This window comes from Varroa destructor, unplaced genomic scaffold, assembly GCF_002443255.2.
Source record: "Varroa destructor unplaced genomic scaffold, Vdes_3.0 BEIS01000006.1, whole genome shotgun sequence".
Taxonomy (NCBI): Eukaryota; Metazoa; Arthropoda; class Arachnida; order Mesostigmata; family Varroidae; genus Varroa; species Varroa destructor.
In genome coordinates, this window is record NW_019211459.1 from 8,747,717 (window position 1) to 8,772,712 (window position 24,996).

Genomic DNA, 24,996 nt, shown 5'->3' on the forward strand with positions numbered 1-24,996 from the left:
GAGTTGCAGTGACCTTTATTCAGGCGCACCTTATCGTTTGACCTTATCAAAATTAAGGCATTAAATGTACGCGAATAGAACGATCAAAATGCCAGCCGGGCGTAAATGTTTGCTTGGTGTTGAACAAGGAGTCTTTAGAACGGATCTTCAATTCATAACTGTAACTTTATTATTACGTTCAAAATCCGAGACTAATGAGAGTTGTGAAGTTATACTGACATATCTAAATTGGCTAAAGTATTTGAAATAAAACTGATACATCTGTGTTGATGGTGTCTTTGTAGTTCAAGATTTATTTCTGCCGCACTTTGTACATACATGAAACACGAAGGCATATAGAAATTTAAAGTGTAGTTCGCAGATTTTATCGTCCCGTATCATAGAAAAATGCACAAATCGTCTTGAAGTCTGCGCTTTCGAGTAGTGCCAACAGCTCGCTAACTTTCCCTCTTGCGTTTACGCCGCGAAATCTGTATGCATCGAGGAAAAGGTCGGTCGTCATACCTGTAGCCCAAAGCAGGAACGAGCAGGCATAGCTGCAGGTTTATATTGTGCAACCATCTAATTCCGAAGAAATCCACAATACGTCATATTTGGGCCGAAAAATAAAAATTATTTCAATGTGGTAAAAGCCTAAAATGAAAACCTCATATAACCTCGTGTACTAGCCATCCGCATCGTAACTCTGCTGTGACTTTTTAATCGTATTTGGACTCATATAAAATGGAAATGTCACAAGTTATATGAAAGAAAGCTCTAATGATGTTGTGGCTGTCATCAGTTAGTTGACAATCAAGTAATACCAACAACAACAGGTACCTCCTTTGTCCTGTGCTTGGAATATTGATATCTGTTAGTGGTTGCCTACCATAAAGTCTTTCGAGTCGATTTGGCTGGCGACGATGTTCTGTTTGAAGCTGTGCTGCTTGCTCAAGGATTTCTCCGTACTGAGGCGGCATAAAGGAGATATCGCCTTCGTGCACCTAGGCAGACGACAATTGCAAGGCAGGTTAAGGTCAGACTGATTATTTTCGCCGTATTAGATTCTCTTGTTGGTCATAGGTCTTAGGCTGCGGCTATTATTGCAAAGGTCCGATAGTGGAGTGGCTGGCTGTACGGCGAGCTAGCCATGATTTCAACTCTGGTTCACCATCTCTATTTTATACAAGCAGAAAAGTGAAATTTGGAAAACAGAAAATATTTCATCTATTTCTGGAGTCTTTACCATCACGTGGAAGGTTATATTTGTATAGCCCCATAACTTACAGATAATTCTGCGATACATCTACAAACCTTTAGCTCATTAAGTGCATCTAAAAGTTGAATCTTGCGTGAAAGCAGTAATTGCCTTTCAAGTTTTGGGTAGATCATTTTTAACATATGCTTAATGCTATCTTCGTTCACATCTGCAACACAAATTTGCCGAAATAAGCATTTTCAAAAACAAGCACATGATTACATAATATACTAGTATTCATTCTCCGAAAATACAAAGCTTTTATATAAAGATACTAAAAAAAACCTCGGTACAAACCGCATGAAATGTCAAGCAGAATCTTCTTCTTGGTACCTTCGTTGGTGAGGGCGTCTTTTAGTATCGAGATTGTCGACAGGTTGTCTGACCGGAACACAGCTAAACTTCTACGATATTGCGCGTAGAGGACTGTGTCAAGGAATGTTGATACAAAATTTAAGGACACATCCTCGTCTGAGACAATCTTCGTGGGGACTTCCGGAAGGGCTGCTGCTACCCATGAATGCATTTCCGCTAGTGAAAAATTGCCTCTAATAAACATCATAGTAAGCAAAAGTATCAACATCCATTTTATATCTGTGTACACTTCGAACCGTACTCAACTTGACCATTGGCACGGTAGACAAGTAAGTATAATGGACGGTTTTATGTCGGCAGACGATTAACTGTGAATCATGAATCACGAGTTCGATGCGTGTATCAAATCAAAGATCACGGAGCTAATTCCTATAGCCCGCAATTGCACCTCGTATGTAATGCAATAGCTGACCACGGACATTTTGGCACCGATAGCGATTCGTATAGATTACATTTTGACGGATCGTGTCGCATCATCGGTTGCTTTGCAAGAAAACAAAAGAAATAAACAATCATTTAGGAAAATAAAAATTACTAATAGCGTATACCTAAGAGTTAACGAATTAAGAGGTCGTTCGAGGTCCTGTCGATTCGTGCGTCGGTGCAGCGACAACGGCTTAACGTGGTACCTTTAAAATCGTACATCAGAAGTGTTTATATAGTGTTAACATCATTGAGTTATTTATTGATAAAGCTCAATGTAGGTTGCCACCGTGTTTGACAACTGTTTTCGACGTATCGGGAACAAAACGCACGTTTAAAGGTGAGCGGCAACTGGCCAACAGTACGGGTTAAGATAGGATATTTTGTAGCTCGCAAAAGTTATAACGCGAATGCTATCCTCTAACATACTTTAGCAGTTGGGCGCCCTTTGGTTGCATCCTGGGTATCGCGTATACTCGGAGAGTCCCGGGTTGGCCCTCAATCGATCGAACCTGCAACAATCGTTAACCAGTCTCGTTCATTTTTATTTTCATGGTTAAACTAAAGACATGAACATGGTAACCGAACTGAAGACGTAAACATGGTAAACGTAAAGAAAAGCCTCTTCTGTTCGTACGTACCTTAAGCTCAATCCGCGTCGTTTCAGCTTGGCATCGTAAGGTTGCCAGCAAATAGTTGCCACTCTAAAACAGGTGCAAAGTAACCGAAAACAGGAAAACGTAGTAATGCCTAAAATATGATGAACTTTAAGAATTACATTTCATAAACAGTGTAACTAACACTTCAGAGCATTCTTCGATTGAAGAAATATCAGCTGGTCCTTTACGTGCTATTCTTTTTCAGAAACCTAGCCAACAACAATTTCTAAATAAATAAGTAAATAAAAATACGTCAGAATCTCTTATGGAGTAGAAATGAGATGCATTGGGGTTAGTTAGATTCGGAGTGCTGCTTGCAAATACTACTTCATAATGCTCTATATATAAAACTCATAAACGGAAGACCTGACAAATCAAAGACGTGGACTTGATATCTTTCTGAAGTGTTGTAGATTGGCTGCCTTTGATTAGCGTCTGATGTGTTCAGTACTTACTGCAGGGGTGCAGGGACTGAAACTAACAACAGATGTATTCTTATCAGAATCGAGAATGTCCATGGGAGCGTCACACTGCAGCAATAAGAACTCGAGCGGAACCTGTAGCTCAATAGACAATATATACGAAGCGTCAGCATGGTTTAGAACGAATGAATCGTTCACTGATAGGGCTGGAACAGCCGAAACAGACCGCTCAGGCTGAGGCTGTTGTCCTAGTGCACGGTAGGATTCTTTGGCCCGAACGACCTTTCGCTGCAAATCTTCAACCTCCTCCCTAATGAAAATTAGAAAAGAGAAAGTCAATACATTTGGTTACGAAGGAGAGACAAACGTTTTTCGCTGCGTATAACTTATATAACTTTGCAAATATGTGCAGGTTCAATGTTAGGTGTTAGATACGTAAAGGATGACAGTAAGGTTACCTCGAACCTGCTCAAGTTAATCGCCTCAAAGTAACGCCACTAACAACTTCGACGACCGTTTAGCAAATACGACTACTTATAGGATATACCAGCCAAATCGGGAATACCTACCATAAGTTTTTACAGGCTTATATTTCACTGAAGGATGATACTTCTGAATGTTCTTTTATGGAAAAACATATTTGAAAAACGATCCTTTTAAAGCAACGAATAACCCATTCTACAGTGTCTTCAGTTATTATTCGACAGCGTAGTAAAATTTTATTTAAGAATTCATACCCAACGAAGCTCTTCATGCAAGGTTGTTTCAGAGTTTTTGCTTCGGAAAAGATTTCAATGACCCCAAAACCCAGTTGAAAACAAAATGTCTATTTGAAGTTTGCCTGCCTGCCTCGGAATCAACTCGCGACTTTTATCCCGTGACACTTTCTTCCTAAGGTATCATTAGAAGAATACAGTAGGTGAAATGTTTTGGGTTTTCAAATATAAGTAAATAGCTAGGGTCTTTGTGATTAACGCGATATGCATTTCTCCAAGAAGATAGCCTTTTTTTCATCTTAAAACGTCCATGTTAATGTATGAGAATTCTTTTCCCTCTTTTCAAAAACGGCACAGGCCATCGTTTTTGAGTCACCAAGGAGGCTGATCATTTTTGTGCCTAGCCTTCCACATCCTGTACGCTAGAATGGCACCTAAAACGCAAACGTCTCAGCTATGATGATGTCATAGTTGTGCTGTCCGTACAACGTGATTTCTTCAAAGCTATTCACTTCTCAGCTTCATGAATCCTCGACACTGAAAATTTTCGGCATTCATCTGACACATTCCGTATAAATATAAGCCAATAGAAGCATGTGAGTGGGTGCTATAGATACAATTTAAGCGAGCTAACCTTAAAGAAACAATTTTTTGCGCCGATTCCTGTGATATGAGGATGTAATTCGGGTCAATACGTTTGTCTTTGTTTTCGGTTGTAAGTCCAAATAGCCAACCTATTCAAGATTGACAACCAACACATAATGATTTGTTAGTGTATGAGACCTTACCATCGGAACGTTTAAAATGCATATCAAAGAAGCTTACAGCACTCTACGACCTTATCAAAGCTATCAGATAATACTAATTCTTGTATTGCAAGTTCTTCAACAACAAGCCCCTAATTAGCGCAAAAACAAAATAACCATTACCAACTTCTGCATCTGTTCCAAATTCACCATTTTGTAACTATTACAAGAACGATTTACCATTGTAGGTAGTTACAAGGATTTCTTCGTAGCCAGGTGTTCCGATTATTCCTCCAATCACAGATGTGATTCCTTCGTTACATTGCTGCAGAAAGATCAACAAAAAGTGTTCCTATGCTTCTAATCAATATGTATGCTTGTTGAACGAAAAACACTTCTTTAGAAGTACTTTGGCTTCATTAAATTGGTTTATGCTACTATTCTGCCATCATCAGTCTTCCAATTATTGACAATTAAGTTTGTGCACTCCAGTGGTTAAATTTGGGCTTACGTATGAATATCTCCGAACAGGCTTATCCTCATCGTTGAAGTAGTACACTTCCACATTTCCGTCGCTTCGCCCAGTAATCAAATTCCTCGTACCATCAGCATTGAGGTCAAATACGTCCAAACACGTTACACCTGCGTGCAAGCGTAATGGAAATGCACACACGTGTAAATCATAATGTACGCGAGTCATGTAGCTAGTAGGCAGGTTAACCACGGCATTATACTCATTTCCACATTCGCATCGCGTTAGATCATTTTTCGGGCTTATTCCTCTTGTCTTGAAGTCTACCTCCGAGCTTTGTATCGTCGACAATTTCCCACTCGGTTTGCGGTTCAGAGAGGCTGTCTATGTTGATGGCTCCAATTTTCCCATCTGAAGTACCATAAAAAAGCTCAGTTGACGGATTCCGATCGGCGTTGTCTGAAAACGTTTTACAATATCAGGAAAAAACATAATAGCACCACCCTACCTAGGTCTATTATCAAACAATGATTTCCTTCGACATTTTCTTTTGGATACATCAAAGATGGGGAATATTGGTCAGTAGCACATGGAATTGATCTCGTTTACAGCTGGGACAATACACTCCACTCAAAGCAATGTATTACAGAATCCGATTTTTGTGATCAATAGCTCTTATTATTATTATTATATGTAATTAATTTTATTATTGCTATTGAAGCAGCGACTGACCATTTTTGGTGACGCAGTGTATAATAACGACCGGTGGACCAAGACATTCTACCTCAGCGATGCAATCTGCTTCCTAAAAAACATAAATTGCGTTATGACCTATTAACTATTTACAAACCGAATAATATACTACAAAATAATTTAGGACTGTCCTCTGCGCTACGTGGAGTTAATGTTAGGCCGACCGTTCTTGCCGACGGGGCTTTGTGGCTAACTAGTTACTTGTAGGAAAACTAAACAAAATGCTCCCAACTGTATATTCAGTACTGCCGTCAAGTATAAGTTAAAACAGGTGAATTCTTTAAAATTGTACGCGCTATCGATATGATTGAAATGTTCTAAATGGAGAGGCGAAATTTGCCACCCCTATATAGAGTCCACATCGATGGTTGAAATAAATGGTTTCCTTAGCTAACTTACTAAAATATTTTCTATGTCTTTGTTTTCTTGGATGGACAGTTGATAAAAATGCTATCTAATTGAAACGGCTGCGATTTGTTACAGATATTTGTAGCATCTTGCTCTAAGAGGCAGAAATTTTGTCTCGAAACTTTTGTGGATAACCCTCTATTTATGTTGAATCTAGAAAAAAAAAACTTTGAATCGGCAATAATTTGAATATATTTGTAACAGAACATCTGAGGGACGGCCCAGAAGTTCGAGCAAAACATGCCTATCCTCTCGCAGGAGAATGGAACTTCTAGAAACGATACTCTTACTTTAATAATCCGAATGAGTCGATCCTGGCAAGCGAGAACCGATAGCAGCATGTCTTGATTCTTGCGAATCACGGTAATGTCGTTAATCGCGTCCGAGCTAATAAACGAGTGACTTTCCTTTAATGGGTCAGATACAAGAACCGTCAGTAACAGTCGTCATACTTATACAATTAGACGTGAGCACGTAATATTCCAACAAACAATGCATACAGCAGATGCGTATCGCCGATCGCAGCACAAAATACGCCCACGGACTTTCGAGATTACCATTGATGTTAGCAAATACGAATCAGTTTCTTTACTTATTTGTAAAATGCCAAATCTCCGCAAGGGATGAATGGGTCATTACCACACGGTTTTAAAATGGGAAAACTTTGAAATGTATTAAGAGAATTTTCGAGATAAAACAGTGCGAAAAAACATAGGTTTCACACTTTTGTAAGAGCTATTTCTAGTTCGGTCAGCGCTATAATAGTACCTTGCAGTCGAAGTAATGTGTGTACACGAACTCACTGCAAATCATCAGGTCGTTCCCGTTCACTGCAATCGCCTTTATCTATAACAAGCGAGCGAAGGCCGCTTAGAGAAGCTGAGTATATTCATAAGTTTTATGACCAGTCAAATGTCATGCTTTATTGTGCCAGGTCAATTAATTTATGCACCGTAGTTTCAGTAAAACAATAAAATCATATAATCCTTCACTTTCCATATGCATTGGTTTTTTTTTCTTGTTTCTAATGTGCATATATATTCCGTCTTAGCTTGAGTACTTACTTCCTCTGTTAAATTCGTCTCGAATTTAAGAAACTGTTTGCCTTTTTTAGTGAAGCCCTGAATTTCAGATCCGATAGCCACAAAGATCTTATCTTGTACGGAACCAGCGGGACCCCCCAAGTCGATATGGGTGATCCTACTGGATGAGGGCAGCGTCTTGAATACCGTCTGCACGTCGACCTACATACCGAAAGATTTTATTAGAACTTTGCAACCTTAATGAATTTAGCAGAATGCACAAAGAGATATACTAATAACACAGTGGTGGACAGCCCATAACGGCACAGGAGAATGTTTTATTTATTCATTGTTCTTATTATTTTTTACTTTCATTCATTATGAGTATACGATACGTGTCTACGCAGCTGAATAACATTAAAGGACAATCGCGACGATACGAACTTTCTTGACGGAGAAGCAATGAACGACCCCCTTGAGGTTTCCCACAACCACTTTCTGGGTTCCTCTCTCTTCTGAAGGCGGCAGCAGACGTGTGCACTTTGGCAACGTGACATCGACCTATATAGCAAGCAGAGGAGTCTGATCTGAACCGTCCTAGATACAGTTCCTTGATTATTTAATGTTATATAGTTATTTACTGCAGTGCAATTGTCTGTATAACGTGCAGATACAATAGTGCTCCCTGATCAGCACGACCGAGAAGACTGTCACAACACTATGGCTTAGACTATAGATTAAATTCTCTCTAGGCAAATATTAATACTTCAGCCGCATTATCCAAGAATAATCGTAATGAAGCAAGAACCACAACTTCCAATAAACAAATATTGTCGAACAGGGAGCACTAAGGGATACAGACAGTATATTTATCAGACATTCAAACAGACAAAAATTCAGACTGACCTTCCTATTTGAGTTCTGGCTAATTTTCGAAAAAAATGTTGAGCAAAATTTAATAGCACAATTACTAAACATGCGTTTAGTAATTGTGCTAAACAATTTAATTCATAGTAACTTCATATTCATAGTAAAAAATATTAAAGACATTCAAGCAAAAATGCATACGTTTAGTTGCGTAATAGCGTTCAATATAGTATAGGTCTTAGGGTAAGCTCTTATCGAAGAGCACGTAAATGTATAAATCGGCAGTATAGATAACCTTTGCTTTTAAAGTACCCAAAAAACAATTAAAATTTGTTCTTTGTATATCTACCTGAGCATAATCCACTCTGTTTAAACTTAGTTCCATTGTTGTTGTCGTGTAGCGTACACAAAACGAACGGTTGAATTCAGTTCCTGAAAATCTCGCGAGAGTCGCTGTTTTTATAGGGTGGATAGCTCGGCGCGAATCGACATCACCTTGGCAACAGCCCTATGCCCCTGCCGTAGCTGGCGCTAAGATCGAAAAGCCGGGATGAGTTAAGCTAGTTGAATGAAGGTCAGTTAAACTCGGTAAAACAATGTTTTCCCGAAGGTCAACAATAGATTTTTCAGATAGATAAATAAAGAAAAAGAAAATGTGGCCAATTGGTTTGTTTGCTATGCACATCACTCTATATGTAGCCGAAACATATCAATTTATCGTTGTTCTAAACGGATCTGTTCCTAGTTTTTTTTTTAAATACCTACTAATTGTGTAACAACTATCTCAAAACAAAGAATTCACAGGAACTGAAAATCATCTCCGTTTCAATTCCCTATGTCCTGTAGCAGATCGATACGTTAATTGCTTACTGATCCACGCCGGCTTGAATGTACAACTTACCATGTATTATCCTAAAAACATCTAAATATGAGCCCTTAATAATTTGTCCAGTACGTGGCTAAAAGCTATAACTGGTACTTAGTTAAAAGGCTGGCATACTTGACGTAAAGTTAGATAATTTCGACTGATTATAAATAGAGAGGTCGGTCAAAGTCTGACGAACTTTCTATAAATTGATTTCTTGAGCGTTCTAATTCGATAAATTATCCTACATTAGTGTATCGTGTTTGCCAACAAACGTTTCACACATTTACGTGGATGATTAAAACAAGTGAGCAATCTGTGAATCTACTGTCTCCTGTTTATTATGATATTGCATGCGCAGCGTCAACACCGTCGAAAATCTCAGAAATCTCACAATAATAATTGCATTAAAAGGGTGATACCATAACGTTTTTATGTGTATACACTCCCACCTTATTCCCCACAAAGTTAGTAAACGTTATTGCCAATCTAACGCTATCATCCTACGAGGCGCCACCGGCTCAAAACACCGTACTCCAATGATTTTTCCATGAGAAGCTGCCGCCGCCCCCCTTCCCCGACGATTGCCTCCTGCTAAGTTTTTGTTGTTTCTGCTGTTGCTGAGGCGGCGACTGGTCCTGCTGATGCAGATCTGCCCTTTCGCATCCTATCCCTCGCCACATGCTGGGAAGATCCAGCCCGATCAGCCTTCTCTGCGCGACTCTAGCGGTTTGCAGCAGCGTTGGGCAAACGAGTCCGGTATCTCCCTTTCCCGCGCTCTGTTTGGGTTCATTAGCTTGATGGAGAGGCTCTGGCCGGAGTTCAGTAAACCCGTATCTTCTTGAGTTTGCCGGTTTTAGTAAAATATCACTGCTTAACAGCTATTTCTGCCCCTCAAATCTGAACAACGCAGGGGCATCGCCCGTCATTCTCGCTTGTTTTGTTTTAGTTGATTCCCCGATCTAATTGGAAGTGAGCAAGATTTTATTCCCGTCTTGAGCAGCAGAGTGACATCGAACGAAAATGGTCTGTATATGTCGCCGGGTGCTTAACAGAATAAGCAAGACGAAAAAAGGTATCCGACAACATGTTAAATAACATCAAAAACTGCGAGAACAAATATAGACGATGGCTGAGAACAGAAACAGAACGTATAGAATACGTAAGATTAAGGTGACATCTAGTTACACCAGTGTTTATTAAACCTTTATGGAATTACAAAGTAAATATGAGGGTTGAAAAAATGTAGGGAGACACCGCTGTTACTTACTGTTGTCTGCAGAGGTCGCACGCGTTATGCTCATGGATATCCTGTGAGACCCATATATTTGTAGCAAATAAATGTCCATCAATGATGTTTCATCCAGACTGGTTGGTAACGGACAGGGGATGGGAAATTTTGTTTGTCTATAAAACCTCTTATAATTAATCTAATCATGTGGAAACGTTGTTACAAGATATATATGTCAATATTGCATACGAGTCATTTTTTATGTATCAAAATTATTCCAAAAACGTTCCTATATGTAAAAATATTCCGGCCATTTTTTTTTCGAGCACATCTACTGCGAGAGAAAGATTCTATACTGAAAAAGGCAGGCAACTTTGGAATAACCTATTACAGGTCGGTATGATCATTGTGACGACTAATCGTGATCAGGCGGTACTAAACAAATACTCAAACGTTAATTATTGGTCTTTCCGGTTTAATTTATGTGTATTCTGCATAAAATTAGAAGGGTATGTTCGACGAACTCCGTAAAGTTGTTATAATGTATCAGTGGTAAAAAGTAAACAATAGTGATTGCAGCACCTGTCAAGCAGGCCCTTACAGAGGCCATGCATGCCGCCAAACATAGTGCGTTAGGCCAAGTCCATCGTGGTGTTTCGCCGCTTATTTCTCTTTGTTGTCTAGCGATAATTTTACTTCAGAAACCACAGTATAATTCATATGCCTCTGCCAGGTTAACTATAGAGAGAACTTCCCATCACATGACTTCTACGAGATTTTTTTTATAAAAAATAAAGGCCGTTATGGGGCATTTTCTGAACCGAAAGAAATCAAGTTCTGCCCGTATAGGTTGACCGTTACGCAGATCGTAGCCAAAAAAAACAACTAATATGCCAAACAAATTATATTAGAACAAAAGTACGTCTATAGGTAATCTCGCTATCTCCGTGTTCATTTTAATTGCACTGATGAAATTGTTTACGTCGGATCTCGCGGCACGGTAGCACGATTTCGGCCAGAAAGAAACTTAAACGGAGCAAACGCGCGAGTTCGATTTAAGCTGTTAGAGCAGTCTTTATTTAACTTATAATACTTAAATAATCTCCAGTCTTTTTACTCATAACTTACATAGCATGTACGACCATATAGGACTTATTCTAATCTCTTTTCCAGTCTCCTCGATGGCTTAAACTTATCATGCTCGCCGCCATTGTTGCTGTGCTACTCGAGGAGGTAGCAGGGACCAAGGTTTTACCAACGATCGGCTCCTGTTGGTCGCCCCAGGTTGAACTCCTTTCTGCCTACTCGACGACAGACAGCGCTATTTTATCTGCCCACGCCACAAGCGTACATTTAAGCCTCATTTGCGGCTCAACTTCAGACACAGGCGAATCCCAGCAAGCAACATATTACAATGGACCCATCTTCTTCAGACTCAACGATGAACCAGACTTGAGGCCGCTTGCTGTCATCGAACCCGGAAAGTAAGTTCACTAATTCACAGGCCAAAATAAATAAAGCTGTTTGGAATGTCTCGTCAAAACGTTGAATTCGATTTTTTACCTGCCTGGTAGTATAAAAGTGTTGCATATTTTGCGACTACTGACACTTTATATTATGCCTGCAATGGACGCCTATTTGACACCTAGGTGGAAGGTAATTAAACAAGCCACAATCGGACTTAATATCGGCACAAGGGCCACACGGATATTCACACTTTGGCATACATACCTGTTACTTACAGATTGCAAGCAAGCTGGAAAACCGTAACCATTATTGCCCCTGCAGAGCAGTTTACACTGCGGCTCTATGGAGAGCAGGCCGCTGCTCAGTTCCGTAAAGGGGCTTCCGCAACCGAACTCGGTCGGTTGACAATTTCGCGACCGGCAGCAAATCGCGACGCGTGGCTTTCCGGTGAAGCTGTCGCTCTGGTGTCCGCATTCCTTTTAGCTGTTTCAGCATTCGCGTCGAGGGCGGGTATCTCTTCATAACTCGGTAGCCGCGTGCATTGCGACGGCCAAACGACTGGGGAGGAGATACTTCCACCCCAGCCCACAATCACGGGCTTCGTACGAAGTCTCCTCAAACGTGCACTCGTCAAATAGGTAGTCTTTTTGTACGACAATGATTGTCAGGAAATGAATCAGCGAAGGAGCAAATTAATCTAGTCACTAGAACTGATGTCATCCTGTGTATATTCGACATGTTGTTGCATAATTTCAGAGATGAATAGCAACCGATTTATGCTTCTGCTCAGTACAGAATTAGAAAGTTTTGTTTAAATCGGTTAACTAAATTGACGACGGCAGACAAAAAATTCAGAAGAAGAATGGTCTAATGAAAGGCTATCTAAAAAATCTATGGGTAAAAACTCCATGATTCTAATTTCCATCCGGGATGAGTACTGCTATAAAACTCAGTATACCACATGCGGGCAGTGCACAGTAGGTTTCGATTTTATACTTGGACTCAGGTCACTGAATGGCCACAATCAGTGGCTTTCTATGATGACACTTGACTTTGGGTTCAACACGCATCCTAAAAAGGATACGATGTTTTGGAATATCTCCGCTATACTTATACTTTTTAATGGCTTCTAAGTGGTAAGAAAGCATCCATGTTGCTCCATAAACGAAATATGCATTCTATCGTGCATGATAAACTTGATATCAGTTATTTCTCAACATCAATTAGGAAGATCTAAAGAAACAAGCTATTTAAATTAGACGAAGCCGATACCCAACTTTTTTTTGAAGCAGTTACACTTTATTATACCTGGTGGGGTGTCTAAAGCAGGCGCTTAAATATGGCATCCTGCTATGGCCATTATGCAGTCTGTGTAGTTCGAACGCACACGTCAAGCTCCTCCTCTTACGTCGATAAACAATACTCAGCAAAACGATACAGGGCACTGAAAGTGACCACTTTTGGGTGTTTACTATACAATATCTCTATTGTATTGTACCGCACCAAAATAAATGAAAGGTGTTTGTTTACCGAAGAAACGTTATCGTTACTCATTCATGATAGCGAAAGGAGTCTTTCTCCACGTAACTGTAATCTAGACAACAAGTTGCTTATGTTTTATATTTAAAAATAAAAGTTTATTTCTGGATATTATCAGAAACTATTGAACACTATGTTGCTTAGCTCCAATACACTTGTAAAGTAATACCGGTTTATAATCTGTACAGTCGCACAACTTCATTAGAATCTTTCTTAAAACCGTATGCGAGCCTCCCAAAAAACTTCAGAAAGGAGTCCTATTCGAAATTAGGCTAGACAACGATCACACAGACGAAACTCAGATTATTCTTCTTAAAATACCACTGAGTATCGTGGAGTAAGAATCTTGTGTTCATTTAGGAACTGAACCAATGTGAGACCAGGAGACTTCAGCAGCTTGTGAATCACCAAAGCTTATAAGAGCTGCGCTAGAATAGAGAAAACCTAATTTTTCGCGTTTCAGGTTGACTTGCCTCGTTTGTATCCATATCACAACAATAATTCTTGACCAGCCGCGTCATCTACCTAAGTAGTACATACACTGTGCTAAACATTTACAAAAGTACAAGAGTATGGAAAAGATAGGCTTGTGGGTTTCGATTATATTAGGATGACGTAGAAAAACTATATTTTCATGTATGTACGTAACATCACGAGGTATCCCATATCACTAACTTGAATACAGCCAGCTATAGCCTCCCTTAAACGAAAGTGTGCTCCTGGCATATAGCTCAAATATTAATAATAGTAAACGCCAATTTCAAAAGAAACACAATATATGGTGGGGCTGCCCTTGCAGAGGTTCCCAGGTTGAGTTCGTCTAGTTGAATGCAGAGAAACTATGGCAAATTAATTGTAGCGCAAGACAGCTACTGGACTGAATCTACTCTATGAACATGTCTGATTGCGAGGTTGCGCACTTACTTTATTTTGGAAACCTACAAAATATCATAAACCTAATATGTACAATGAGAATCGAGTAATTTCAATTGTTCAAGTGCCAAAGGCTCGACTTCAGACGAGTCGTACTCAACAGAGGTATGGCAGTAGCGGAAGAAACTCGCAAATAACTTTGAGTATATCTTAAATATTTTCGTAACTTAAAGTGGAAAATAAAAATAACCGCAACAATAGCTCTACTGTATGCGAGAGAACATCAACGATCGTCGAGAAGAAAAATGGCACAAGTGTTACAGCAGTTCTCAGGTGTTCTCAGTTGTAAATTTGTATAGGTACATAGATATGAAATAAATATAGCGAGCTGCTATCGATTGCGTGTGCTGGCTAGAAAGTATATATGTATATACTTGTTTTATATACATGCTGATCGCTAGTTTTTAGCGATGCGTGGCATTGGTACCTTTAGTGATTTGCCATCGGATGACAATGCAATACATCAAAAAGCTATAATCACAACCCTTAACCACTATACGCTTTGCACTCGCGTTAAGTCAAAGTTACCATTCATGTTAACAATATGCCCGCTTCCGGTCCCATAGAGTTGGGTGAGAATTTTCAACGCGTACTCTTTCTCCGACCGTGGAACCTCTTCGTGGGACACGCTTTTCATCGACAATGAATCCGAATCGCTTTCTGATTCGACCAGACCCTCAAGAGTTTGCTCAAGAGGCTGACCATGAGTACTTTCCAAATCAACCGTCGAAATCGACGGGGTGAACGTCGAGTTTGCGTCGTTGACGTACGCTGCAGCTTCCCGTTGCCGTCGGACCCTTTCGTCGGCAATACGATCACTTGCCAATCGTTTACCATAATACGCAACACATGCAAGAAAGACCAGACATGCCACCCCGAGGGTACCCGCTAAGATTAACACTAAAACGGCCTGCTGTTTGTACACAGCAAACCGGAGTATGTCGTGACCCATCGGCTCGAGTGAATTGTCGTTCGGCTCGCGATGGTTAACATCTTTGCCGCTGTCCTGGTCGCCATCAATCACAACGACGTCGAGAGTGCGTGCCACAAACGTTGCAGAGAAATTTCGAATACCGCGTTCGTCTATTGCGGCTATTTTCAGCTCGTAATATTTTGAAGGTTCGAGATCAATTATGGTGAATGTCCACGGCAAAACTTCCGGCAAACGCTTTAGGTGCCAATCGCCTCCGATGTCCGCTCGTCTGTAGGCCAATTCAAAACCCTGTAGGTGTTGCGGCCGCGTCATGGTCCATTGAATCGTGATGCTGTTTTCTGCTTCAGGGGCAGCTGTTAAACGTGGAACCTCTTCTGAAGGATGAGAAGCTTCCGGACCGGCCTTGTTGTCGCTTGCTGTTGATTCATCTGTGTACGTCGTGTTAACCATTAAGGTTATCCATTCGCTCGATTTCCCCGTTTTGTGATCCTGATTCTCAAAGACGGTTAGCAGCCGAAATCGGTACTTGCGTGGCACGAGACCATCAACGAGGAACGATTTGGCGTTTGGGTCGATTTCATCGTCGGGCGTTTTCCACAACTCTCCGACGCCTTTGGCAATATACTGCACTTTGAGAAATTGTATTGAAAAGTTGTTTGTCGGTATATCGTTCCAACGCACCTCGACAGCGCTCTCCGACGCCTGTCTAACCATCGGTCGTGGAGGTGCCGGCAAGCGAACTCTCGTCCTCGAATCAACGCGATGTTTGCGCCTAGGCATTTCCAGCGTGTCAGGGTTGACTGACGGTGGCTCCAAGGCTGGGTCCCGGCTTGATATAACTCGTACAAGAAACTGTACGTAAGTCTGTCCAAGAACGTTCGTTGCAAAACATTGATAGTGGCCGTGATGCCACGCCTTTCTTACGCGAGAAATGTAGACCTCGCGGTCATGAACAAACACATGCCGATCCTCCTGTGTATATAATCGCTCTCCGTTGAACAACCAGGTGATGTTCGGACGAGGTTCACCCTTCACCAGCTCGCAGTCGAGACTGACCGACGAATTAGTCTCAACTTCGAAGACGCTCTTCGATAAATCCGGCTCTCTGAGCACCGGAGGTTCGTGTACAATCAACGTTGTGCGCACGGCCTCGGTGACAAAATTACTTACACTACACTCATATACGCCGCCATATTTAGCAATTACTGAAATCAGTGTTAGAGTGCCTTCGTTATCGATCTGGCCAGGGAGGTATGAGCCCACACGCTGCCACTTCACTATCGGCTGCGGCCAGCCGTCACCAAGACACTCAAGCGTTACGTTACTGCCAACAACAGCTTCGACTCGATCAGGTGGCCGGTGAACGATCGTAGCGTTTACTCGCATTGCTCCTTTTTCCATGTGACGTGGCTGAACGACGAGAAAAACCCGAAATGGCGCGTCGCGCACCTCCCTTGTTAGTGGATTTTGCGCTAAGCAGCGGTACATGGAACTGTCTTCTAATCGCGCGTTGCGCACATAAACGTTGCCTGACGGCATTGCGTGAAATCGGCTACTTTTGGTAAGATTCACGGAGTTGCGCGAGTCTTTTATAACCAAGGGAACTGCGGGAGGTTCGCTAGGTGGGAGAGGACTACAAGGAATTACACCGATAGCGCCTTCCATGACTTCGACGTGCCGATCCTTGGGAGCTTCGGCCGACATTGAGAAATTGTTGATAGTAGTTGCAATCGACTCCGCGGTTTGCGATACAAGCCTCAGTGGAAACGACCCATTGACACTGATTTCACAACGGTACGACGCCCGAAGCCATTCACGCATTTCAAGCATGTGAGCATCACCGCATTTGGTCATCTGGAAATTTTCAAACACAGAGCAAAAAAGATCAAAAACGGGCCTATTAAGGCTTTCGATATGCTTCTTCGTTAGCTAGTATGATAATATTCGGGGGCCTAATCAATCCATTATTCAGGTGCACAAAAAAAAGAATAACCTATCTAAGGCTATTACCATGTCATATTGTTATTACATGTATACTACTATGGCATACGCGCGTCTAATTGGTAACTCGAAATGCCAGCCGTTTCTAGTTGCTACGAGACTGAACAAAAGTGTTAAGTACCTTGAGTACATTGCGTGATTTCGGCGTCAACTCCACTTCGTTCCGAAACCAGCGTACCTGGAATATGCGATCACGTATTATTGCCAAAAACAACGGCGTAGATGCAATCTGACTGTGCTGCAATTAAACGAGTAGGTTCACTGAAGTGTTTACTCACCTCGACGATTGACTTAAGCTCTTTATTTGGTTCACACGTGAAACGCACTTTTCCATTTTCGATAAATTCGGACTTCGGCTCCTGGGCAAATGTTAAACCAGCAGCTAATGTAGGGCTTATTTGCCACAGGAATAATAGACAGCCCCATACAGCGAAGTGGCTCAGCGCTACCACTCCAGACGAGCTTGGTGCCATCGCTTTTGCCTCTGGCAATGAACACCTAGAAATTAGGAGATAAATCGACGTCATTCGACGAGATATTTTGATTTTCTTATTAAAACTACGTGGATATAATCAAGTACACATGTTACGGTTACTGGCATGTGTTGAAGTTGTATTAAGCCAACTTTGTAAAAGCAATGCTCGTGTTCGACCTAAATAATCATTGTTGTTAACCTTATGAAAAAGCACCTTTCGTTAAGGAGTGGGTAAATGGTTGGAGTCGGATAAACGAAGTCAAAAGGCACTTATCTTCTCAAATGAAAACTGTCACACGTACACCTAAAACGCTACTGGGTAAGTTTAAAAAAGTTTATTGCTAGAAAAGTCACTACAATGTAGGATTAGGCTTGAAAAAAAATTTCTCAACCATATGAAGTAGGAAACGGTCATTCCTGAAAGTTAGAGCAAGGGTCGTTCGTTGCTGCACGTAACCCTGAACAGAAATGCAGCTCCAAACAATAGTTCGATGTGAACTTATCTATAATAGTTTAGTGATCGGCTAGAAAACATCAATGAAGAAAGAGACGCTAACTCTGCACACACGCGGACGCAGTTTCTGAGCAGAATAGAACCACCCAGGACTCGGAGCGCCAGCAGGCGGTAACCGTCTTCTTATCTGGTGCAGATGTTCGCCAAGCTTGTCATGGTTCATCACTTTGTACGCTTCTGTCCCGAAACCTAGTTACCTTTTAAGCGATGCTCCAAACGCTTTTGCGCTGGGCCTGAATATGGGACGAGTATAATGAATAGTCATAGCACAATTGTAATACATAGACGATTGTCTGCGTCTATATATATATATATATATATATAAAGCTATTCTCTTTTATCCGTTTTATTTATAGAAAGGGAGCGAAAGAAAATAACAAACATATAAACATTAAGTTAGTGCAGCATGACTAACTATTGGTGCTGTGACGTTTGTTCTTGCAAATACAGATGATATTCACACGCGTACTACTGCATACTTAGAGATGACATGTATTACAGATCTTTTCATTCTCGCGATACAATAGCCCTTTCCGTTTGGCATCACGTTCAACAATAAAGAGTTTGATCAACTCAAATGGCATACGACGAGACGTAATAGCATCTACTAATAGAGAACTAGGCGTCAGGTACTAGACATAACCATCTTTAAACCATACTCCTACTAGTTAACGGCCTCTTCGTTGATCATTAAGTGACAAAAGAATTAGTGGCTCGAACGAAGCAGCCACATGTTCAATGTGTGAGGTCCTCCTGCTCAGAGCAGACCCACCGGAAGCTTTCGCAGACAGTTAAGGCCATCTACCGATGCTAGTTACAAGGACACTAAATCGATATTCAGATCCAAGTTTTGCAAAACTATAGCGTATGCTAATACTGTACCTGGATGCCTTGTCAATGACGATAGTCCCGTGTTGGTTCTTCTAAAGCTCTCACTCGATGGCTTAGGGCCAGCTTTTTAGAACAGATTATTAATTCCAATAGAAGTCTTTAATTAGTAATTGAAGTATAATAGGGGAGGCTATGTAAGGCTCTATACTATACGGGCCACTCCGTTTTTTCTCGCAAGGATACGCAGATTTTAAATTTCAAAAACCGGAAATTTTTTTTCACATTTCATCTAAGTTCTCTAAATGATAGGCAAGCGTCTTTTCTACCACAGTTACAAAATTACATCTTCAATAGCAAGCTGAAGGAAGGTTACGCTACCACTATGTTTCGAACATATATAGAACCAGATGCTATCGATGCTGATTTGATAGAGAACTAGCCACAGAATACACACGTCAACTCAAGTTAAACCAGGGTACCTCATTTTCTGTCGTTGTACCATATGGCGTTACTCTCGACGATGTGCCGCGCGTAGTAATCTTTGAAAAAATTTTAACAGCTGTTAACATAACGCATCATTCGCGTTACACAATGTTGTCGACATATGCACCACATTGTGGATGAATGACAAAAGTTTACCATGGATATTATTTCTACGGGAATCATGCACGACCGTAATAGTTATACAGGCTCAAGTTGGCTTCAGAGATCGGTGCGCACTGTTCTTCCTCACCTTTGAAAGGGACTTCAAAATTCGGCTTGACACTGTGTAGCACAACTATATAAACCTATGATAGACAAATCATAAGCCCACATGGTACTAGATGTCTAGAGTATCATTTTTTCTAGCCGCAATCACGGCGCTTTTTGGAGGCAATGCTATCTTCTCTTTAAAATTTGTTAACTGACTCACGTCTTATATCCCTGGCCCTTTCATAAAACTCTATGGCCTCTATAATAATTTAAGCGCCTTTAAATGCTTTTCCGCAACACGAATGAATTGCAGTGGACCAATTAAGCCTACATAATCGAAGACCCTTTAACGATGATCCTATCTTTTTCGCTTCCGCAGTACAGATTATTTCCAGTGTATCATTTAAAACAAGCATAGTTTGGCCCATAGTTTCGCACCTTTTCAGGTATGCTTGTCTGAAACGCAGTAGGGCTGGACTTCCCGGCAGCATTTACATTTTAATCGACTAGACGGCAACAAAAAATACCAGGTATCCTGATTTTATCATTTAGCTAATTAAAATCAAAAGGCTGAAAAGTTAAGAATAATTCACAAAAACGGTTTTAGCAACTGAACAAGACCTCTTACACCGTGCCAGCGTAGAAGGCTAATTGTTCATTTAATGAGGCCAGCTGTGCTTTTGGCATCGCAGAACCCTGCCAAGGAAGAGGTAGTACGATGCCCTGGGTAACTACAAACAACCAAAAAGCTGGATCCCATCTGTATCGCATCGACCAACGTAGAATATAAGTCACTCAATCTCACATACATAGCTTCTATCCCAACTTTTTCGTTAAGACTGGCAATCTTTCGATCGCCAACTCGGATCGCCTACTTCGTTTCCTTTTCCCATTTCAGAGCGCACAAATAAAATAATGCTGCCGTTCGCATTAATCTTATTATAATCATTATAGATTATCCTTCCTATAAGTCGACGTCCATTAATATATCAAACACTAGTCGGGGCCAGATGCTCGGGGTAGAACAAACAGAGCACGAACAACGTATAATACACAGCCGCACACATTGCCAACATAATGTGCTTTAAGCAAGACACTCTCGACGAAGACCTTTCTACGGAGAAGATAACATTTGCAAAGCAACAGACGGTTGCTATGAGTACTAAATTCATTGTCGCTAATAAGGCGGCCACGTCCTTTTTAGGATACATGGCCTACAAAAACGGCTATTGCCGACGTAATCAACTCACAATAACCATACGTTGATTTTTCGGTTACTCAGATATAGCCAAGTAGGCTGTGAAAACGCCAACGGAGGCCAATGTCAACATTTGAAGCGCTTCTAAAATCAAGATCAGCCTACGCATTCTGGCGCTCGAAAGTTTCCTAAGTAAGTAGCCTTAAACAATCCTAGCAGATAACACATTTAAATTCTTTTCCGCTAGGACATGAAGAGGTCAAACGTATAGCGTAGCTGTATGTTTACATGTTGGATAAAATGTGGTTGTTTTCTCGAAGCTAAAGCAGAATACCTGGGAAACGCTGTGTCTGCTCTCGTTACGACTAGAGATTTAGACGTAATTTTCTAGTAACTACTATTTCCGTGAAAACGCCGCCAATACACTCACTAGCAGGCAAAAAGGTAGGGTTCATCGAACGCTTGATAGAATTTAAATTCTATTTCTTTCGATATTTCTTCGACAATTTAAACTAAAGGTGTTTGTACAACAATATGATGGAGTAATTTTTTTTATCACTCTAACCCAGGAAAGATGCTGTTGACCCACTTTGAAGCCGCCTGATTTGCGTAATTTATGGGACCAATTTTGTCGAGCGACGAACAGAATCACATCCTGTCTTCGAACCTTTGGCGAGTAAACAAAATACAATGAAACTTCAGGCTTGTTGGGTGCAGGCCTTTTATGCAGGTATAAGCAGCAACACATTTTTTATGCTATGTTATACCAGATAGTCCCATTGATCGGATTTCTTTCAAAACCAGAGCAGAAAGCCTTTGTCTCATAAATGTTTGGAGCAGAAGTAATTTGTACTCTTTCTGTGATTATTTTCTATTTGACCGTTACGGTCACAGAAATCGTGAATTCCTATAAAATTGCACCTTATTTTTAACTACTGCAATATAGGTTTTTGGAGCTAGCAAGCAATCTTTCCGTATTAAGCCATTGAAGCTCTGTGACTACTTGAAGCATATGCTTACATTAGAATACGTACCGAGTTGATCGACGTTCATGGATGCAGATTGTTGGTATGTCGTGGCAGTCGCCGTCTGCACAAAATCAGTAACGGAAACTATATCGTTTGTGTTAATATTAGCTAAGAGTGCTTATATGTGTATAGACTGGGATTAATGGACGTTGTAAGCTGCGTGTTTACTTTTCGACGCGATTTGCATCAGTTGTTGATGCGGTCTGGAAGATGCATATCGCAGGAACACACTGCTACTTCTGATAGGGGGCCGATGTCGACGCACTGCGCTGGTCCGGCCTGGGAGCAACAATTAGGTCCAAGTCGATTACAATGAAAGATCAGCCATGGGACACAGTAAGATTAGCAGAACGATTTATTTATCAGATGGACAAGTTCTAATTGCAGCGCTGCACTTTTGACGTAAATTTCAAATAAAGCTTCAGAAGGCACAGCTGTGACGGATCGGATTGATGAAGGTATCAGGACACGTCTTTCACTCAGTGTGCGGTGTCCAGAGGCAACTCACCTGACACTAACGCTTAGTAGTATTGCACTGTCAGTCGTTATCAGGTAAATCTATCTATTTGGAGAAGTACCCACTTAAACTGATTAGAAAACTGGCAGCTGCAGATTTCCAAACAGCTCGAGGTGGAGCTCCGATGAAGTACTTGCGTTTGATGGAGCAGCTGGTTATGCTTCTATAACTATTGGGATCATTTGATTTGTTGAGACACTTAGTTCTACTGATATTGGTATCTTCTTAGCGTTTCACCGTTCAGTCTCGCTCCGTTCTTCTCTTTCTGCACGTTCATTCACAGTCTTTATTAACTCACTATCCAGTAGATATGTGGGGTGTTGTACGTTGCGAACCCCTCTCTCAGCAGCGAAGCTCGCATCTAACGAGGCTCGAAGGCTGTTTTCGGAGCTTCCCTTCCTTGTATGATGATAATGAACACATCATCATTCGCAGGTGAACACCACACGCACTTATATCCAACACCCGGCCTATTGGATGCGGCTATTTCACTCATCCAGAAGAGCAATCTAAGAATGATAACATTTCACACAACAACAACAAGGAAGAAGATTAATAGCACATGGAACAACAATTCAGACCTACTCAGGTTTACCAGCGACAGTGACGGCAAATGATTCCAATCCGTTCTCTAGACTGAGTGGTAGAGGTCTCCAACTGCACAGGGGGAGACGAGGTACTGGATCACCTCCAACGGCTGCTGCAATAGCCCAGAGAACGCACGACCCCGGCACTTCGGCTTGACTCGACTAGCTGTCGCACGATGGAAGTCTGAAAAGCGCGACACGACCAGCAGTCAGTCATCAACGACCAGAAGCGGCAGGCAGAGCGAAGAGAACCAACCAGAAATCGCCAGTCGTTGATCACTAACGGGCAGCTTCGGCTGGCGCCATCGTCGTAGCTGACGGACTCTCTACGAGACCGCCCGTGTGAATGCCTACAGCATTGAGATGCTGGGGGACCGCTGCTGTGTCTCTTGTTCGCCAGTCCGACCGCTACCACTCTTTCCCTCTCTTCTTCTTTTTCTTCGACTGCTCTTTTCTTCTTCGTCGTTTTCGCCATGTTTCTGGTCTTCGATTTCTCTGGACGCTGCTGCTACCTCTTCTTCTAATGCTAGCAGTAACAGTGCTGACTGATGACGGTTCTCTCCTTTTGGCCGCTACTCGCGCTCTCTGCCACTAGTCCAGGGCAAAGGCAAACAGCAGCACCGCCAATCAGACAGGAAGGCAACAACGAGACCAGGGTCGTCGATAGCGAGTCGTTCTATCCTCCTTTCTTTTTTCCTAGTTATTCTATTGGTGCCGCTGCTGTCGCCGCCACCGCCGTCGCCGCCGCCGCCACCGCCACCGTCACCGCTGCCGTAATAGTGTGAAACCGCGCTTCGCCGACGGGACTGAGCCACGCTGACCGCCGAGCGCCAAGCGCAGCCAGTTCGGCTGGTTGGTTAGTCGGCATCAGGCAATTCATTCGTTCCCTCGCTGGATATTAGTAATATTGCGGATTACAACTCTCCGTCGGTAAACGTACGACGTCGAACAGCCGACAGTCGGCCAAGCGGCCTTCAGCAGCAGCAGCAGTCGTCGCTGCAGCGGCTCGAAAAGCATAGCAGGTGATGGGCCCGGATAGGGCGAAAAACGGACAGGCAAACTGATGGCCTCCCCACGGCACCCCCAGCAACAGGAATCGAAACATTGAGCTTTTAGAGAAGCAGGCATAGGTTAGATCGACATCCGCTCTAACCAGCAAACGTAACGAAAAAAGTAGTCAACAACAAAAGGAGACGGTGCAAACGATTCTTTCTCTGTTCTATGTGCTTATTACTTGAACTACAGTCTCGGCTGTTACGGTGCTGCATCGGCGCTAATAACAGCGCCGGTAGCGACAACACTGCAGGCACAAGGTAGATGCGAAATACGCAACAGCAACCAGCGCTAATCGCTGCTGGACCTTATAGCCCTAGTAGTGACGCTACTGCTGTTGCTGTCAATTCGACTGTTGAATGCTTGCGGGCTCGTCACTCGGTTGCCACTGAGTGTGAACCGTCAAGCTATCGCTGTCATTTCGATCGTCAGGCCGAACGGATTGACTTCGCTTGCCCTTCCTTTTCGCCTGTATCGGGGCATCATCGGTTGTTAGGCTCCCAGCCAGTAAACAGATGAACAGTTGGTTACTTAGAAACAGAAGGCAAGCCGAATCATGGCGCCCAATTGATTATGACGAACTGATGGGACGGGACGAATTGCCGAAGCAAGCGGCATACATATATACGCGCACGATAGTACAGAGGAACCGATACCTAACTCAGTTGGCACGGAGAACCCAACTGCTCCAGTAAGCAGCAATGCGAGCAGGTTAGCGGCAGGTCGTAGGAAACTGGGCGATACGTTGCTGCGGTTGGAATCTAGCCTGGGAGAGCAGCCGTTCGCCGACAGATCGGTCCACCGACACCCGAGCTAAGGAGGCCCCCACATAATGATGCTGATACTCATGTGTTGCTGATGATGGTTAACGCTGGGGCGCCAGCAGCAGGACCAGCAGCCAGAACAGCTCAAATGGCACCGTCGTTCCATCAACCCCAGTATTTGCTGCTCTCTTCGTAGTCTCCTTGTGCATACAGAGCACGCTGCCGGTGCGTCGGTCTCTGCCCAAACTCTTACGCGATTCTGTGTA

The 24,996-nt window shown here is 42.2% G+C and overlaps 3 protein-coding genes across 5 annotated transcripts; 1 reads left to right on the plus strand and 2 right to left on the minus strand.

The window, feature by feature from the left end:
• Positions 1 to 262: 262 nt before the first annotated feature.
• On the minus strand, positions 263 to 8,600 carry LOC111253335 (BBSome complex member BBS7-like). 2 transcript variants are annotated; one of them, XM_086993208.1, is made up of 18 exons: positions 8,450 to 8,600; positions 7,678 to 7,794; positions 7,276 to 7,455; positions 6,980 to 7,057; positions 6,502 to 6,618; positions 5,783 to 5,855; positions 5,378 to 5,461; positions 5,090 to 5,220; positions 4,819 to 4,903; positions 4,467 to 4,566; positions 3,150 to 3,426; positions 2,677 to 2,739; positions 2,465 to 2,547; positions 2,161 to 2,241; positions 1,535 to 1,785; positions 1,294 to 1,406; positions 869 to 983; positions 263 to 504 (listed from the first exon to the last, which is right to left on the minus strand). In XM_086993208.1, the coding sequence occupies exons 1-18, from the start codon at positions 8,483 to 8,485 to the stop codon at positions 365 to 367; spliced, it is 2,124 nt and encodes a 707-aa protein (XP_086849334.1). In that variant the 5' UTR covers positions 8,486 to 8,600; the 3' UTR covers positions 263 to 364. The 2 variants fall into 2 exon arrangements, with proteins under 2 accessions (XP_086849334.1, XP_022668323.1); XM_022812588.2 differs by having other exon boundaries at positions 5,378 to 5,509.
• Positions 8,601 to 9,700: 1,100 nt separating this feature from the next.
• On the plus strand, positions 9,701 to 13,201 carry LOC111253095 (uncharacterized). Its single transcript, XM_022812011.2, has 3 exons — positions 9,701 to 9,991; positions 11,370 to 11,680; positions 11,941 to 13,201. Exons 1-3 carry the CDS (start codon positions 9,989 to 9,991, stop codon positions 12,185 to 12,187), a joined length of 561 nt encoding a protein of 186 aa, XP_022667746.1. The 5' UTR covers positions 9,701 to 9,988; the 3' UTR covers positions 12,188 to 13,201.
• Positions 13,202 to 14,106: 905 nt separating this feature from the next.
• Positions 14,107 to 23,608, minus strand: LOC111253094 (interference hedgehog-like). Of its 2 annotated transcripts, XM_022812006.2 has the most exons (4): positions 21,816 to 23,605; positions 17,349 to 17,568; positions 17,192 to 17,248; positions 14,107 to 16,923 (listed from the first exon to the last, which is right to left on the minus strand). In XM_022812006.2, exons 2-4 carry the CDS (start codon positions 17,541 to 17,543, stop codon positions 14,629 to 14,631), a joined length of 2,547 nt encoding a protein of 848 aa, XP_022667741.1. In that variant the 5' UTR covers positions 17,544 to 17,568; positions 21,816 to 23,605; the 3' UTR covers positions 14,107 to 14,628. The 2 variants fall into 2 exon arrangements, with proteins under 2 accessions (XP_022667741.1, XP_022667744.1); XM_022812009.2 differs by lacking the exon at positions 17,192 to 17,248 and having other exon boundaries at positions 21,816 to 23,608.
• Positions 23,609 to 24,996: the final 1,388 nt, after the last annotated feature.

Excerpts from the sequence above, each read along its gene's own strand:
- LOC111253335 (XM_022812588.2), bottom strand. The coding sequence starts at position 8,485 with ATGGAACTAAGTTTAAACAGAGTGGATTATGCTCAG. Across the intron at positions 7,795-8,449 it reads ACAGAGTGGATTATGCTCAG|GTCGATGTCACGTTGCCAAA; the intron begins GTAGATATACAA and ends CTTGCTATATAG. Across the intron at positions 984-1,293 it reads ATGCACTTAATGAGCTAAAG|GTGCACGAAGGCGATATCTC; the intron begins GTTTGTAGATGT and ends TCGTCTGCCTAG.
- LOC111253095 (XM_022812011.2), top strand. Across the intron at positions 11,681-11,940 it reads GCTGTCATCGAACCCGGAAA|ATTGCAAGCAAGCTGGAAAA; the intron begins GTAAGTTCACTA and ends TGTTACTTACAG.
- LOC111253094 (XM_022812006.2), bottom strand. The coding sequence starts at position 17,543 with ATGGCACCAAGCTCGTCTGGAGTGGTAGCGCTGAGCCACTTCGCTGTA. Across the intron at positions 17,249-17,348 it reads AGCTTAAGTCAATCGTCGAG|GTACGCTGGTTTCGGAACGA; the intron begins GTGAGTAAACAC and ends CGCATATTCCAG. Across the intron at positions 16,924-17,191 it reads AATCACGCAATGTACTCAAG|ATGACCAAATGCGGTGATGC; the intron begins GTACTTAACACT and ends GAAAATTTCCAG.